At 50.3% G+C, this 18,106-nt stretch overlaps 1 protein-coding gene across 1 annotated transcript in view; it reads right to left on the bottom strand.

Moving 5' to 3' along the window:
• The window catches only part of LOC308590798 (ras association domain-containing protein 2-like), a 34,489-nt gene extending 16,514 nt beyond the window's left edge, over positions 1-17,975 (bottom strand). Inside the window, exons 1-4 of the mRNA XM_081201063.1 lie at positions 17,886-17,975; positions 4,962-5,053; positions 2,213-2,288; positions 915-1,066 (exon numbers count right to left, since the gene is read on the bottom strand). Of these exons, the coding sequence (XP_081057189.1) occupies positions 915-1,066; positions 2,213-2,288; positions 4,962-5,020 (287 nt within the window). The 5' untranslated portion in view covers positions 5,021-5,053; positions 17,886-17,975. The remainder of the gene's footprint in view (positions 1-914; positions 1,067-2,212; positions 2,289-4,961; positions 5,054-17,885) is intronic.
• Between the last annotated feature and the right edge of the window lie 131 nt (positions 17,976-18,106).

Raw genomic sequence — 18,106 nt, 5'->3', positions numbered from 1 at the left:
GTTTCTACACATCAAGGTGCCGCTTTCCTTACCGATATTACACGAGTTCAAACCCTCCCTTAAGTCCCTGATCACAGGAAAAGTTAAAACAAAATGGTCACGGTGATAGAATTATAGAGTGGGCAGGGACCCATCTAATCCCACTCCCTGAAGGGCAGGTACCACAGCTAAAGCATTCCTGGCACAGGGCCAGTGGCGTAGCGTGGGGGGTGCAGGGGGGGCCGGCCGCGCCGGGTGCAACATTTGGGGGTTAGGGTTAGGGGGCGCAAATCCACGGGTTAGGGGGCGCAAATTACTTGCCTTGCCCCGGGTGCTGACAACCCACGCTACGCCACTGCACAGGGCCACACATCTCTGCATAAAAGCCTCTAATGACGGAGAGTCCAGTGCCAAACACCTCTTAGCATCAGAAAGATCTTCCTAATGTTTAGTCAGAATCTCCTTCTTTGTCATTTGAATCCACTGGTTTGGGGCTTTCCCCCTGGAGCGGCAGAAAACAAGCGTGCTCCACCTTCCATGTGGCAGCCCTTCAGATGTTTGAAGAGGGCCATCATATCTCCTCTCATTCTCCTCTTCTCCAGACTCAACATACTCAGCTCCTTCAACCGTTCCTCATAAGGCCTGGTTTCCAAACCCTTCATCATCTTGCTCACCTTCCTCTGCACACGTTCTAGCTTGTCAACCTCCTTCTTATATTGTTGTGTCCAGAACTGGACAAAGGACTCTGACCAAGGCAGAAGAGAGCAGGACTATGACTTCCCTCGATGTGGAAACTCGCCTTCTGTTGATGCAGCCTCAAATGCCATCAGCTTTCTTTAGCACACTTGACTCATGTTAAGCTTGTGGTCTGCTAAGACCCCTAGATATTTTTCTCACACACACTCACACAAACCTGCCCTGGATTGTGTACTGACCCGTGTGCTCCCAGGTTGCAGCCGGAATGCCAGGAGGAGGACGAAGGCGGGGGGCGGATGCGCTGGTTGTCGTCTTGCATCTGCAAGCGGATGGGCCTGCGCAGCCCCCAGGAGATGTTCAGCAAGCCCTCCATGATGAACTCCCCTTCTTCCTAGAGGGCACATGAGAGAAGGGACTGAGGGATGGTCCAGAAGCTGGCTTGCTCCAAGGATGCTGCAGAAAACTTCCCCAAGCCCCAAGGATACTGGTTCTACCTCCAGAGCTGGACCATGTTAACAAAATATACCCAAACCCTGCGCTATCTGAAAATGAAGAACATGCCATCCATTTACTGAATAGATTAACGTAAAGGAACATGGCTGGCAGCCACCCTCTTCTCATAGGCTCCTATGGATAAACATTATTGGATAATGTACTCTTGAAGGTTGTGACACGGGTGGCACTGTGGGTTAAACCACAGAGCCTAGGACTTGCCGATCAGAAGGTTGGCGGTTCGAATCCCCTCAACGGGATGAGCTCCCATTGCTCGGTCCCTGCTCCTGCCAACTTAGCAGTTCGAAAGCATGTCAAAGTGCAAGTAGATAAATAGGTACCACTCTGGCGGGAAGGTAAACGCCGTTTCCGTGCGCTGCTCTGGTTCGCCCAAAGCGGCTTAGTCATGCTGGCCACATGACCCGGAAGCTGTACGCCGGCTCCCTTGGCCAATAAAGCGAGATGAGCACAGCAACCCCAGAGTCGGTCACGACTGGACCTAATGGTCAGGGGTCCCTTTACCTTTACTCTTGAAGGACAATTGTCCTTATAACACTGCTTTTGGAATAGTACCATTCCCTCCTTTCTCCTCCTATCCTTTCTTTATTCCCCCCCCCTCTTTTCCCTTTCTCTTGGCTTTTCTCTTTTCTCTTGGTTTGCTCTTTTCTCTTTCTCTTGACTGTTGCTGCCATTGCTTTTTGTGTATTATAAAGTGAAAGTAAAAGCAATCACAAAAGAAAGGATGCTGGTTTCAACTATATTTATTTTGGTTCATAAGATTTACATACCAATTGATTGCTTTTCCCGCCAGTGGACCTGGTGCAAAAAGAGCTTTCGAGCTCTCCGCCTTGCTTGCAATAATTCAAAAAGCATGCACCTATGAGCCTTTCTGCATGCATTACACCATTTGCAGGACCCAGCTCCTTTAGGCGCAGAGTTCTGGTGACTTGGGTGCAGAGTTTCATTTTTGGAATCATGCCCAGACACACACCCCTGGTCACAACATTCTCCCCTAACTTGTTTCTGCTTAGAAAGGTCTTCTCACCTCTCGATGCCGGAGCTGCAAGTTCTGGCCTTCGTAGTATAGGTTGTAGGTCTTCAAGTGCAACAACAGTTCATTTCTGGAAGATGTGGAACAAGAGCTGTTAGAAGAGCAAATGGAAGAGTTGTCCAGCTCTCTTTGCCACATGTGGTGGCTTTGTCCAAAAGTTGCTGCTTTTTGCAGTAAAATATTTAAGGAAATTGGAGCTGACCCCTGACCCCAAACTTGCTCCACTTTCATGGCTCTCCTGAGAAGCCTCCAAGGAAAGCCACAGAACATGCTTCTCCAGCCACACATTTCATTGTCCCATCAGAAAACGGCATGCACTTTCTGAGAGTCCTTTCAGAGTCCTGAAAGTTGGGGATAATTCAGAATGAAATCCCCAGGTGTCAGAAAAGGTTATTTATGTATGCAACAACTGCGCCCCATGTTTTGTTAGCCCTCAAATGGAAAATGAGTGAGGCCCCAACCAAAGAAGAATGGCAACTTAAGTTGACAGAATACGCACAACTTGCAGACATATAGAATAAGAGAACAAGAAGAACATACCGTATTTTTCGCCCTATAGGACACACTTTTCCCCCTCCAAAAATGAAGGGGAAATGTGTGTGCGTCCTATGGGGCGAATGCAGGCTTTTGCTGAAGCCTGGAGAGGGAGAGGGGTCGGTGCGCACCGACCCCTCTCGCTCTCCAGGCTTCAGGAAGCTATCCCAAGTCTTGCAAGCCCGGCGGGATGTCCTGTGGGCTCACAAGGCTTGCGCCTGCAGCCCAAAGGCTGGGGGACAGCGGGGAGGTGCAGCGCCGCCACCCCGCTATTCCCCGACCTGAAATGGAGGCTGGCGGGGGGAGAAGCAAGCCTGCTTCTCCCCCCCCCCCGCCAGCCCCACAAGCTCGGGGGATAGGGGGATGGCGGAGCGCCGCCATCCCGCTATTCCCGGACCTGATCTGGAGGCTGGCGGGGGGGGGAGAAGCAAGCCTGCTTCTCCCCCCCCCACCAGCCCCACAAGCTCAGGGGATAGGAGGGTGGCGCAGCGCCGCCATCCCGCTATTCCCCGACCTGATCTGGAGGCTGGCGGGGGGGGGAGAAGCAAGCCTGCTTCTCCCCCCCCCCACCAGCCCCACAAGCTCGGGGGATAGGAGGGTGGCGCAGCGCCGCCATCCCTCTATTCCCCGACCTGATCTGGAGGCTGGAGGTGGGAGAAGCAAGCCTGCTTCTCCCCCCCCCCCAGCCCCACAAGCTCGGGGGATAGGAGGGTGGCGCAGCGCCGCCATCCCGCTATTCCCCGACCTGATCTGGAGGCTGTGGGTTGGGGAGAAGCAAGCTTGCTTCTCTCCCCGCCAGCCCCACAAACTCGGGGGACAGCGGGGCAAGCTGTCCCTGAAGACAGAAGAGGGAGACGGAGCGCTCCGTCTCCCTCTTCTAGCTTGGGGATGGCTGCGCAAACCTGGGGGGGGAAATAAAAATTTTTCCCTTGATTTCCCCCCTAAAAAACTAGGTGCGTCCTATGGGCCAGTGCGTCCTATAGGGCGAAAAGTACGGTATGTTTAAAAAGATTGGAAAACGTTTATTGAACATATGGAATATAATTGTATACAGCTGAAAATGCTGGCAGCATTAAGATAAATTCAACAGTGTGAATAAGTTTCGATGGATGCAATATTCATGGAATACTGATTGGTATAGTTTTTGTAAAATATGCAGGGATTTAAGATATGTAAAATGAACCACGGAAAGAGAAGAAGGGAAGTCATGGATATCTCAAGGATGCAAAATAAGTATTTGAAACTGTAAAACACAAAATTTAATCAGAGAGAGAGAGAGAGAGATTGCATGCACTCAAAGTCCATCTTCCTGTAGGGAGTTCTCTAGGCTAGAAATGAATGGTTGGTTGTAACTGCCCTCATTTCACTGTGCCCACAGCTTCATGACATATAGGCAACTCACAGCTTATGCAGCAGTTCGGTTCTGGCTGTTAAGTGTGTAAACACAAAATCACGTGAAGCCAGGAGCCCCTGGAACTGCCCCCAACCCACAGGAGGAGGACTCTTTATCTTGCTCTGGGAAGGTCACAGGAGGGCAGAGCCAGTGTGGTGTAGGGGTTAAGAGCGGTGGACTCGTAATCTGATGAACCGGGTTCGTGTCTCCGCTCCTCCACATGCAGCTGCTGGGTGACCTTGGGCCAGTCACACTTCTGTGAAGTCTCTCAGCCCCACTCACCTCACAGTGTTTGTTGTGGGGGAGGAAGGAAAAGGAGAATGTTAGACTCCTGAAGGGGAGTGAAAGGCGGGATATCAAATCCAAACTCTTCTTCAGGAAGCCCTCTAGGTGAGGCAACGCCTTCCTTACCGGCCTCCAGAACTGTCCCAGAGCCCTTTCCCAGGGGCCGGTGAAGAAGTCAGCCCATTGCTTACTGGGCTTTGGAAAGGCGGTGCGAGGGCTCTCAGAGCATCCTTGAGTCCTCATGCCTCCTTCCCAAAGCCCGAAAAAGTGAGGGAGACTCTCTGGGTGTGCGGAGAACATAAATAAATGGAGAGCAAGGATTGGTGGGTTTCCTCCATTCTCTATTTATTCACCCCGCCACTCCAACTGCGTAAATATGATAAGCGTAAGGTGCAAGTTGCCAGTACTCAGGTCTCTCCTCCCTTCCTTGCACGTGCTTGCAATTATACACAGACACCAACACACCAGACCCCAGGGACCCCTGCAAAGAACAAAGGTCTGCCCGGGACACGCAGCCAACCTCTGACTTACTTCGAAATGTACTTGTCGTGCCCACAAGGGACCGGGTAGTTCTCACTTATGTAGTCCATCCTTGGAAAGTGTCTTTCATCAGGAACAGAGGCCTGTGGCGAAAGGGGAGGTGGGAAACCGCTTTAAAGCACACAGCAATTTACTTTCTGAGATAAATGAAAAGAACATGCTAATCGTTCGTTCAATTCAATGGCGATTTTGCAGACCTCTAATGGGTTTCAGATCCATGGATTGTAGTGGGGAGGGAGGGGAATCCAAAAGGTGCAGAAATGTGATACCCCTGCTTGTTTTCCTGGAAGACCATTCTGAGAAACAGGAAGTGGAATGGACTGGCCAGCACCTCAGGCCTTACTGCAATTACTATGTTTATTTCTATCCCATCTTCTGCCCAGACAGACACTTGAGGTGGGTTACACAAATCAAAACAACGCAAAGCATATATATATAATCAATATATATATTGATTAAAACATTCAGGAGCCATTATGGCTAGAAGCCACCAATAGCCCTCTCCTCCATGAATTACCTTTTCTTTGGCATAATGTATTCTGCCTACTTATAATAATAATAATAATTTATTATTTATACCCCGCCCATCTGGATGAGCCTCCTCAGCCACTCCAATCAAGTATTAAAAACAATACAACATTAAATATTAAAAACTTCCCTAAACAGGGATGCCTTCAGATGTCTTTTAAAGAGAAGATAGCTGCTTATTTCCTTCACATCTGAAGGGAGGGCGTTCTACAGGGCGGGCGCCACTACCGAGAAGGCCCTCTGCCTGGTTCCCTGTAACTTGATTTCTCGCAATGAGGGAACCACCAGAAGGCCCTCGGCGCTGGACCTCAGTGTCTGGGCTGAACGATGGGGGTGGAGACGCTCCTTCAGGTATACAGGACCGAGGCCGTTTAGGGCTTTAAAGGTCAGCACCAACACTTTGAATTGTGCTCAGAAACGTACTGGGAGCCAATGCAGATCTCTCAGGACCGGTGTTAGGTGGTCTCGGCGGCCACTCCCAGTCACCAGTCTAGCTGCCGCATTCTGGATTAATTGCAGTTTCCGGGTCACCTTCAAAGGTAGCCCCACGTAGAACACATTGCAGTAGTCCAAGCTATGCTATGCTATGCAATTTGGACTGAACCTGTACATCGCTAAGTGACACAAAGTAGAGCACTGAAGCCCTCCAGCTGACCACACATTAGCCTCTGAAATTTTCACAGGCATTACACATATCTTTGAAGTCATAAGGACTAGATACTTAACAGGGAAAGACAAAGCTCTCCAGTGCTGAATCTGACTCCTGTGCCGAATGCCACTCTGAAGCCCATCTTCTTTTCCCTTTCTCTCTGGAATTTCATCTTACGCCACCTCTGGGCATAATCTCTTGTTTTGGCTGCTGTAGCTTAACAGGTGTCCACAAATCTTTCTTTGTATCTGCCTGAAGACGCAAAGCAGGAAGCCCAGAAGTCTTAACACTGCTGCATCCGCTGCTGCATCCGCCAAGCATTGTTCTTGGGTTGTGGGGAGCAAAACAGAAGCACTAAGAACATCACCACCTCCCAGCAGAGCGGCTGACGAAATTCTGAATTTCCTGCCTCCTCTGAGCTGCTTTCCTAACCAGCCTGACAGCTGTCTGTTTCATGGCCTCTCCTTCTGGGGCTGTTCAGCAATGAAGCTCAAGACTTGCAAAAAGCAAAGGATAAAATGATATCTCCACCCCCACCCTATTTCCAAACTACAGTGCCGTTGTCTCTTCAAGACTGGCAGTGGTGGCTGGGAGTGCCTTTCTTCAGCTCTGGCTGGTTTGCTGGACTGGATCGTTGCAACATGCTCTGTGTGGGGCTGACCTTGAAGACGACTCGGAAACTTCGGTCAGTCCAAAACACAGGAGCTGGCTGGCTGGGGTTCCACTTAGATCTCATATAACCCATTTTGAAACAGCTGCGCTGTTTCTGGACCCAATTAAGGTGCTCACATTAGTGTTTAACGGTGCTATTTTTCTAGAAAAAGAGGTGCCGGAACTCACCATGAACGCCTCCCTTGTTCTCTTAGAATGGCAATGGTGTCTGTCTGAGAGGTGCCGGAACTGAGTTCCAGCTGGGAAAAAGCCCTGGTGTTTAAAGCCCTAAATGTCTCAGGCTCCAAAGACCTGAGAGGCTGCCTCCAAGATCAGAACAGAGGGACCCCTGGGTAGTTCCTCCACCCTAGAAGGCTTGGCATAGTGGTGGTCCAGGCAAGAGGGCCTTCTCTGTGGTGGCCCCTTAGCTGTGAAACTCCCTCCCTACAAGGGTGCATCCGGCATCTGCATTGTACGGCTTTCGGAGGATGGTTGTAAGTTGTTTTTAGTTGTTATTAATATTGTGCTTTAATGCTGTAAAGGTACCCCTGACTGTTATGTCCAGTCAGAGACGACTCTGGGGTTGTGTGCTCATCTCGCTCTGTAGGCTGAGGGAGCTGGCGTTTGTCCGCAGACAGTTTCCGGGTCATGTGGCCAGCATGACTAAGCTGGCGAAACAGAGCAGCGCATGGAAACACCGTTTACCTTCCTGCCAGAGTGGTACCTATTTATCTACTTGCACTTTGACGTGCTTTCCAACTGCTAGGTTGGCAGGAGCAGGGACCAGGCAATGGGAGCTCACCCCGTCGCAGGGATTTGAACCGCCGACCTTCTGATTGGCAAGCCCTAGGCTCAGTGGTTTAGACCACAGCGCCACCCGCATTGTTACCCATGCTCAAACCTTAGGGTGAAGGGCAGGTAATAAACAAACAAACCATTTGCCCTCCCCAGCACCTGAGGGCCACAAGCGAGCCAAGGGGGCACTTGGGCAGACCACCTCTCCCACAGTGCTCCACCTGAGGCTTGCTGCCTTAAACAAATGCAGCCGGGGAGGGGCACAGCTAGCACACACCCCGTGAGCAGCGCATGCAAGACACCCCCTGGAAGCACACGGCCAGGGCTGACTACCTCTCTGTCTGCTTTCTCAGGCAAGGGTCTTTGCCAAAGGCACTGCCCAGGTCATGCTGGGTGATGGGGACTCAGCAGGCAAGATGGAGAGACGTCCTAACCAGGCAAGGCACAGCAAAACCATCTCTAGCAATGCACTGGCTCAGATGTATGGGAATGGGGCAGGGGGAGGATTTGCACCCCGGCCCCCGCAGGAGCAAGTTCCAGAGTTTTGACTCTGTGTTGTGTGAATAAGTCCTTTCTTTCATCTCTCCTGAATCTCCCAATGTTCAGCTTCATTGGATGTCCAAAAGTTTAGTGTTACGAGGGAGGGAGTAAAAGCTTATCTCTATCCACTTTCTGCATGCCAGGCTTCGTCTTAAAAACTCCTGACATGTCTTACTTGCCTTTTCTCTAAACTAGAAAGTCACAAATGCTGCATCTTAGATCTCCCACATCCTGCCTGGTTTGGCCCTGAGCTTAAATACACTTGGGGTTTCCTGTGTGCATTTGGGGTGGGTGGGTGCAGGGAGCAGAGGACAACAGCTCAGCTGGATTGAAAAGCAGAGAGTTTACTAGGAATCCAAAGACTCCCACCAGATGCTCTGCAGGATTTGTTCTTCTCCATCCTTGACACCCAGGACCAGAGTGGGGCTTCCGCAGACCACTGTCAAGTCATTCACCAAGTCAGGAAACCCCTGGGCAACAGATGTTGGACACAATATACCGTATTTTTTGCACCATAACACTCACTTTTTTCCTCCTAAAAAGTAAGGGGAAATGTCTGTGCGTGTTATGGAGGGAATGCCTACGGGTGGCATGTCTACAGATTTTCCTCCTCTAAAAACTGTGCGTGTTATGGTTGGGTGCGTGTTATAGAGCGAAAAATACGGTAATGTTGGAAGACTGGGAAAGGTTGTGGAAGAAAGGGGTTAAGTTTACTGCATGTACGGTATTAAAAGAAAACATTAGGAAAATGATGTATAGATGGTGCTTAACCCCGGTAAAATTAGCAAAGATTTACCACACGAATGATAATTTATGTTGGAAGTGCAAAGAAAAAGGCAACACCTTTTATCACATGTGATGGATGTGTCTCAGGGTTAAGGACTTCTGGGGAAAGATTTATAATGAGTTAAAAAAAAATGTTGAAAAATACATTTAAGAAACCAGAAGCCTTTTTACTTGGAATAATAGGACTGGAATTGCCCCAAAAAGATTATTTTTGTATGCCACTACAGCGGCAAGACTGCTATTAGCTAAAAATTGGAAATCTCAAGGAATACCAACTGTAGAAGAATGGCAGATGAAGATGTTGGACTTTTTGGAGCTGGCTGACCTGACTGGAAGAATCCACGATCAGAAAGAAGAGGAACACCAAGAAGATTGGAAGAAATTTAAAGACTATCTAGCTAAATATTGTAATATAAGATAATTAGAAGTCACTTGAAAGTATCAATTAGGTTTAGGATTAGAATAAGGAGTTGTAAAGAACTATGGATTTAGACTAATAAGAAAAGAGAAGATAGTAAATTGAAGGATTTAATTTTATTAGAAAGAGGATTTTGGAAAACTTACAAGGTGATACAATGACATTCAGTTAGGGGGGATTTGAGGAAGTCAGATAACAATGAAAGATAAAATGGGTTCTAGAAGTAATAAGTGTTTATATTTATATTTTTATTTTCTTTTAGTATAGTACTGTCTTTTCATTTGTGTGTATTATATGTTATATTTGTCATAAATGTGGAAAAACAATAAAAAATTGGGGGGGGGGAGGAAACCCCAGCCCTCCATTCTGCATCCTGGAGAACAACGAGAGGTTCAGAGCTGGCAAAAGCAGCACTGAGGTCCTTGAGAAAGAAACCCCCCCAACCCTTAAAAGTACAGCTCACACGTCCTGCTCAAAAGGACCCCTCAAAGATAAGGCTCCAAGGCTTCTGTGATTCGCAGACACAATTTCCATCAGAAGCAGCTGAGTTCCTGCCTCTTTCCAGATGTGGGAGCTTAATTCTGTCTGGCAACCCAAGCTCTGAGCATCCACTGCACCGGTTAGGAGGAAGGAGCAGAGCCAGCTGTGCAAGGAAGCATCTCTCCCTCCAGAGAGGAGATTTTGGAAGCAGCTGCACTAAAGAGAAGCAAGCAGGGGCAGAAGAAGGCGCTAGTTTAGACCACGGGCCCATTTGCCGTAGGAAAAGCGGAGCAGAGTGCTCCCAAATGGGTGTAGCTAAAGGAGGAGGAGGGCTGGAGCTACAAGGCAAACAGAACTTTCTTTTTAACTGGTATGTGTGTAGACACAAGAGGAGCCTGCAGGATCAGGCCAATGGGGGCCTATCTAGTATAGCAGGGCCATCTCTCCCCCCCCCCTGCAGCTTCCAGCAACTGGTATTCAGAAACATCGCTATCTCCAACTGCAGAGGCAGAGCGCAGCTGTCATGGCTAGTAGCCATCAACAGCCCTCTCTTCCATGAATTTGTCCATCTTCTTTCAAAGCCACCCAAGCTGAAGGCCACGACTGCTTCCTGTGGGAGGGAGTTCCACGGTTTAACTACGCCCCGCGTGAAGTACGAATTCTTTTTATCTGTGCATGTCGGTTTCCCACTATTGTAAGACCTTAATTTCTAGTCAACTAGTTTATGTTTTTATTACTGCTTTCATTCTTGTGAGCTGCTCTGACCCTTTTAGGAGCATCGACGAAATCAAAATACCTGCAGGAGATGTTTTAAATTTTGAATTCTTTGCACTACTTGCCCACCTTGAAATGACTCAGCCGTGAAGCTGGATGTCACCCAGCACTGGAAGCCCAGTGCCCACTGTTTACTCACCAGGGCTGATTCTGCATTCGCTTTGTGTGCGCATGCATTTTAAATTTTTTTGGAGGGCCACAGTTCCTCCCCCCCCCCCAGTTATGGGGATAAAATGCCACTGGGGAGACAACATATGCTGCCCCCTGCCTAAGCTTCTTTGAGGAAGCTTTAAAAAGCCACACAATTAATGTTGGGGCCTTTGTGTGCAGTGCAAACACTGGTGTGTTGTGGGGATGCAAAGCTTTGCAATAATCCAACCTAGAGTGACATTGGCCTTTGGACCAGCTGTTACGCCTGCCGTCCATTCCTCCTGCAGCAGGACCACTGGGCTTCCCCTCTCTCCCCGCCTCCTCAGCCTCCCTTTTCCATCTCGGTCTGCTCTTGGAGGCAGCCCTTCCCATCTGGCCTTGCCAAAAGTCGCTCCATTTGTCAGCCTCTCTCCTGTTAATGGAGACACAGAACCATCCATCTGCTTCATGGCAGCGTAGCTCCCAGCTGCCCAGGGATGAGCGATGGAGGAAGGAACAGAGGAAAGAGAAGGGAAGGAAGGAGGCCAACCACACCAGGTGTGGAACAACATGCAGAAGCACAAAAATAAACTCCACAGCACACCGCGCTACCCTGCTTAAAAGAGGTTATTCTGCACACACCATCACCTTGTTCGGGCATGTGGTACCCATTTAAAGGTAAAAGTAAAGGGACCCCTTTACCCTGATGCTTTTGAATTCTGGTGCTGGAGGAGACTCTTGAGAGTCCCATGGACTGCAAAAAGATCAAACCTACCCATTCTGAAGGAAATCAGCCCTGAGTGCTCACTGGAAGGACAGATCCTGAAGCTGAGGCTCCAAGACTTTGGCCACCTCATGAGAAGAGAAGACTTCCTGGGAAAGATCCTGATGTTGGGAAAGATGGAGGGCACAAGGAGAAGGGGACGACAGAGGACGAGATGGTTGGGCGGTGTTCTCGAAGCTACAAACATGAGTTTGACCAAGCTGCGGGAGGCAGTGGAAGACAGGAGTGCCTGGCGTGCTCTGGTCCATGGGGTCATGAAGAGTCGGACACAACTAAACGACTAAACAACAACAACAAAGGGACCCCTGACAGTTAAGTCCAATCGCAAACGACTCTGGGGTTGCGGCACTCATCTTGCTTTACTGGCGTTTGTCCGCTCCTCAGAGTTTTTCCGGGTCATGTGGCCAGCATGACTAAGCCACTTCTGGTGCAACGGAACACCAACACCAGAGCAGTGCATGGAAATGCCATTTACCTTCCCGCCAGAGTGGTACCTATTAATCTACTTGCACTTTTTGGCATGCTTCCAAAATGCTAGGTTGGCAGGAGAAGGGACCGAGCAACGGGAGCTCACCCTATCACAGGGCTTCGAAGCACCGACCTTTTGATCGGCAAGCCCAAGGCTCAGTGGTTTAGACCACAGTGCCACCCACCTCCCTTCTGGTACCCATTTACTTCTTGCATTTTTTCAAGGTGGCGTACATGGTTTCCCCACTTGTCATGTAATCCCAACAACCCTGTGAGGTACATTAGGCTGAGAGAAGACAGTGACTGGTTCAAGGTCACCCAGTGAGCTTCATGGCCGAGCGGGGAATCAAAGCCTCATCTCCCAGGTCCCTGGCTTCCATGGCCAGTCAGGGCTACCCATAGACTCTGAATGCACAAAGAGGTCCTCAACAGTGGAAACCTCTGCTTTCAGTGCTGGCCGTGGCTCAGTCTGAAGCAGGGTGTGTTTGCTTCCAGCATGGGGACAGGAACCCTGAGAGATGGAGGTTCCTTCCGTTGGAAATGGAAAAGGAGACCACTCTGTCAGACTAACACCGGGTGCTTGGTGTGGGGCTGTTGAAGGGAGGGGGCTGACCCCACACTTTCCTGCAAGCTATTTCATGTGATGGGAACCAGGCAGGTGAACAGGGCCTTGGACAGTCCCATGGCTGAACTGAGGAAACCAGACCTACCAGCATTTCATATATGAATCCAGGGATGTCCTGGTCACCTCCCTCTTCCCACCCCAAGGCTCAGAACCTTCCTCCCACCCTGACCCACTGCCAAAGGCACAACTCAGTTCGCCCACTGGAACTTTTCCAGTGTTTTATTACTGCAGATCATGGCATCAGTACAGCTGGCATAAACTTGATTTAAAATATACCCCTCAATGGACTTTCCTGACCCTGATAAGAGTCCTTATCGTCCTGGAAAGCTTCCTGATCTCTCAAGACTTTATGTAAATATCAGCACAGTAATCTGTTGTTAGCAAAATTTAATTCACATCTCCTCTAAAAAGAATGGGCTCCACATAGAAGACAGGAAACAAAGATAAACCAGTTTGTCATTTCTCACTAGGATTATATTCTTTCAACTACAAACTAAGTCAGCTAAGCAGAATAACTAGCAGACAGGAACCTGTAAGAAATGAATAATGAAACAGAGGAATCAAGGTGTTCTTACCAAATTACTCATCTAAAAGACCCCTTCCCTTCTCCATAACCTAACATTGTCCCCAGTACTTTCAGTTTCAATGGTTTGTCAGCTCTAACAGCTCCAATATGGACCCCTTTTCACTCTGTGCTCTCAAGGACCAGCCTGAGAGCTTTGCTCCAGGTATCCACTCCTCTCTCCCCTTGTTGCTGTACTTTTAGCGTGAGTCTGTGTCAAACGTCACACATTCTCTCTTTAAGCTTTTGACAAGGAACCTCCTTGTCCTCTTTAGATCAAGCTGTGTCTGTAGTGTGCGAGTTGCTGCCTGCTTCTACTGTAACTTTGCTCTCTGAAGCAGCATGTACACACACCGCCAGTTTCATGACAAATAATAAGCCAACCTTTTGGACAAGGGAGTGAGTGCTGGATATGCAGACACACACTTGTGTAACAGTCGATTCTGCTAAACTCCTTTAGAAGCCAAGAGGTCATTTGATCCTTAGGTTAAAGATATACTACCAACATCTATTCATCCTGCAGTAGGTTACTAGCTGCCCAAGAGGCAGCTCAGCAGCTGAAGTGTGGGCACAACGACAGAGTGAGCATTGATTGGGATCTTGAGTGTTCAGCCGCATGCACAACACTGGGCTCCACCAACCAGGCACCTTTGGGACATTTTGAGCGGCAACTCCGATCAGATTCAGACAACACAACTGTAAGATGCTGGGGCTGATGGGAGCATGTTGATGCTGACTTAAGACGGATGGCAGTTGTAGGTCGTGTAATACACTATACCAGGCATAGGCAAACTCAGCCCTCCAGCATAGCTGTCAACTTACAGATTTGAAAATAAGGGACCAGCAGCCTCGAAAATAAGGGATCAGCAGCCAAAATAAGGGGTTTTCCAAGCACAGGTATGTTCAGCTTCTGAGCCCCTCCGAGCCAAAGGCAGAAAGCCCAGCCAGCAGCCAAACAAAGCCTCAAGCGGTGGTTCCCACAGCGCAGCAACCCGGCAAAGGAGATGCAGCAAGGAAAACCACCGTCACCTCTCCGCTGGGAAGCGCTAAGCAAAGGCGAGTCCCCAGGCAACATGGCTGATTTGATCAGCACAAGGCATACAAGCTCCACCCCCCCAGTCGTTCTTAGACGCCTTATTGGGTGAGCAACGCAGCCAAGCAACACAGTTGAAGCCTCCCTCCTCCCTGGCTGGCAGGGAGGGAGGGAAAGGAGCGGCTTCCTTTGAAACCCAGGAAATTTAAGGGACATCATCAATAAGGGACAGCAGCGGGACACAGCGCTGGGATAAGGGACTTTCCCGCCAAATAAGGGACAGTTGGCAGCTATGGCCTCCAGATGTTTTGAGACTACAGTTCCCATCATCCCTGACCACTGGTCCTGCTAGCTAGGGATGATGGGAGTTGTAGTCCCAAAACATCTGGAGGGGGAGTTTGCCTATGCCTGCACTATACCTTTAAAGCACAATTGGAGCAAATCCTTTCCCTCAAACAATTCCGGGCACTGCAGTTGCAAAGTTACAGTTCCCAGCAACCCTTAACAAACTCCAGTGCCCAGAATTCTTTGATGGGGGAAATGTGCTTTGAATGTGCTTCAAAGGTACAACACGTCTGCAACCCCAGCTTGAAACATCTAGTGGGCACCTGGCTGAAGGAAGCTGCAAGCCAGAGAATTGTAGCAGAGATGCTTTTGCTGGCCAACTCGGAACTCCAGGAGGGAGACGTCTGAAAACCGACACACAGCACCAAATCTAGCAGCATTTTTACAAGGTTTTGTTTTGTTGCTAAGAGTAAAAACAAAAACCAAACCAGGACAGTGATCTAGCAGAGATCAGAAAACAGGGACAGCTGGAGGGGTTGCATGACACCTGGCCTTAGGGAGAGAATTTCTGATCCTTGTGATTCCCAGAGAGTTACCTTTGCCTACAGAAAGAAATGCCAAGGGCAGACATACGAAGGAATGCCATGCGGTGGCACCTTTGAGGACTGGGCTGCCTCCCCCAGGGAGCCTGCAGGCCCATCCTCTGAAGTGACAGCTCCCATTTCAAAAAAGGAGACCCCAGGCTTCTTTTGGCATCAGTTTCCCAACTTATAGAATCAAGAGAACCTAAATGGCAGGATCTGATCAGCCACAATACATTTTGCTTCCATTTCACATACATAAACACTCTTGGGGGCCAAACTGGCACCCCCCCCCCACGAAAGCCATAATCCAAACTAAAAATAACTTTAAAACTATTTTCTTGATCCCAGCAAGGCCATCTGCTCTGCAAACCAGCAGCTGCTACCCAGGTGAAGCAGCAGCGAAATTGCCCCCTAATCCAAAGTCTGGCTGCCAGACCGTTCTGGAGAGCAGTGGTGCTCAGCTCCCCTGGGCAGCACCAGGGCAAAGGATCAAGAGGGAAGTGAAATGGCACTAAGCATCTGTTTGCTGAGACTAACTTTCAATCATTTAATTCTGTACTTTCAACAGATTTACCATCTTAGCTTACACACACACACACACACACACACACACACACTCCCTTCCTGTATAAGATTTCTTATTTCTTACATTCAAAGCACACCTTTCTTTCCACCAAGAAGTCCAAGGTGGCACACATAGTTCTCCCCCTCCCTATTTTATTCTCCAACAACCCTGGCCCAAGATCACCCAGCAAGCTTCCTGGCTGAGTAGGAATTTGAATCCTGGTCTCACAGGTCCTAATCTGACACTCTAACACAGGGGTCAGCAAACTTTTTCAGCAGGGGGCCAGTCCACTGTCCCTCAGACCTTGTGGGGGGCTGGACTATATGGGGGGAGGGATGAATGAATTCCTATGCCCTAACAAATAACCCAGAGATGCATTTTAAATAAAAGCACACATTCTACTCATGTAAAAATACCCTGATTCCTGGACCATTTGCGGGCCGGATTTAGAAGGTGATTGGGCCGGATCCGGCCCCCGGGCCTTAGTTTGCCTACCCATGCTCTAACACTACATGTCAGAAGATCCCTACATGGTGCCCAATCAATCCTGAGTAGAAGTATGTAAAGGTAAAGGTAAAGGGAGCCCTGACCATTAGGTCCAGTCGCGGACAACTCTGGGGTTGCGGCGCTCATCTCGCTTTACTGGCCAAGGGAGCTGGCGTACAGCTTCCAGGTCATGTGGCCATCATGACTAAGCCACTTCTGGTGAACCAGAGCAGTGCACAGAAACAGTGTTTACCTTCCCACCGGAGTGGTACCTATTTATCTACTTGCACTTTGACGTGCTTTCGAACTGCTAGGTGGGCAGGAGCAGGGACCGAGCAACGGGAGCTCACCCCGTTATGGGGATTCGAACCACCAACCTTCCGATCAGCAAGTCCTATTCTCTGTGGTTTAACCCACAGTGCCCCCCGCGTCCCCTAGCAGCTCCAGTAGGCCAAACCTAAACAGACCGGAGAGCCCCGCTTTGTTTAACAAGCCCCCACCCCCAGAGGAGGACTCATGAACCCTGGAAACACACTTGGGTTCAATGTACTCTGATCCACACCTGGGGACCTGCTTTGTACCCTTTCGTGGCTTTGCTGCTCTTGAATTCCATGGCAGGTGGGATAGAAATGTAATGAAATAAGCAAGGAATTGATGCTAAACTAAATTGTGCTACAAAATAAATTATTGCTGAATGCTGAAAATCTAGGAAAAAAGATTTCAGAAGAGTTAAATGGTTAACAGGAATAGACAGACTCACCCCTATGCGTAGTGCAGCACTTTGCAAAACTCACAAGCCCCACTTTCTTCCTCTTTCAGCCGCCCCTCCCCTCCCCCACCCACTTCCTCATCCTCTGTGGAGCTGAGAATCTGAGTCCCAGTGGCAGATAACAAATTACCCGGGGAGGGGGGGGCAGAGATGGTACAGCCAGCCACAAAGGCAGCGACAGTCCATCACGGGGAGGGATGAATGGAGAGACACAAAGCGATGGGGAGGGAGGGAGGAGTCACCCACTTAGAGTAAGGGAATCCCCTCCCCAAATTCCCAGTCCCTGGGGTGGCCTTCCTTAATTAATTAATATCCTCTTCTTTCACCCCACTCAAGAGAGAACCCAGGAGTCCTGGCCTGTCCCACCCCGCGCCAGAAACAGCAGCACAAACTGTTTCCTCTTAACCACTAACTACGCTCTCCTCCCAGAGAGTGTCAGAAAGTCGTCCTGGGCCCGATCCTGCCTGCATGCATAAGCACCCAGCGCAATGAATGGGAGCCACAAAGGGGCCCGCTCCTCCCCTCAATTCCCATTCATTCATTCCTCCATCTGAACAGCTGCTTGCGCAGGAGACCCTCCTCTTCTCCGCGCCCCGCTCCGGGAAGGATGGGCTCCAGATCACTAGGTCGCCTCTCCGTCTTCAGCACTTGGGGCTGAGAGGATAGGTCAAGGATAAGCGATGGGAAGGGGGGTTCTGCCGGGCATCCACCCCCCCGCCAATCCCGCCCAACTCCAAGAAGGGCGCAGGGAGAGCAGTCGCCTTCGCCCAGTTGGGCGCCCACGAATCTAAAGGGGCTTCTTCCGGGGTGGGGGTTCCTTCCAAATTCGGCCGATTCTCCCCAGGCAGCATCCCCCCCCCGCCCACCCCCCAGGCACCTCGTGGGTCTGTTCTGTCCGGCCGTCGGAAGATGCGGAGAGTCTTTCGGGGCCCCGGGGGGGGGGGTGCGCGTGCGTCTTTGTTGCGCCCCCTCCCTCCACCAGGCGAGGTCCGGCTGCAACTTACCGGGAGCGCCCCTCCCCGGCCCCGATCCCGCGGCTGGGCGTCCTCGCAGGCAGCAGACGACGGCGGCCGCCGCCGGATCCCCTCCTCGCAGCTGCCGGGGAGGAGTCCCCGCCCCCGCCGGCCGGGCGGCCTCTCTCTCGGGCGCCCCCTCCCCGCCGCCGCCCAGCCAATCGCCGGCTCATTGGAGGCTCCTCCCGCTGCTGGGGGGCTGCGGGGGGTGA

The sequence above is a fragment of the Podarcis bocagei genome (assembly GCF_964188305.1).
Source record: "Podarcis bocagei genome assembly, chromosome: 7".
Lineage (NCBI taxonomy): Eukaryota > Metazoa > Chordata > Lepidosauria > Squamata > Lacertidae > Podarcis > Podarcis bocagei.
This window is presented reverse-complemented; position numbering and strand designations above follow the sequence as displayed.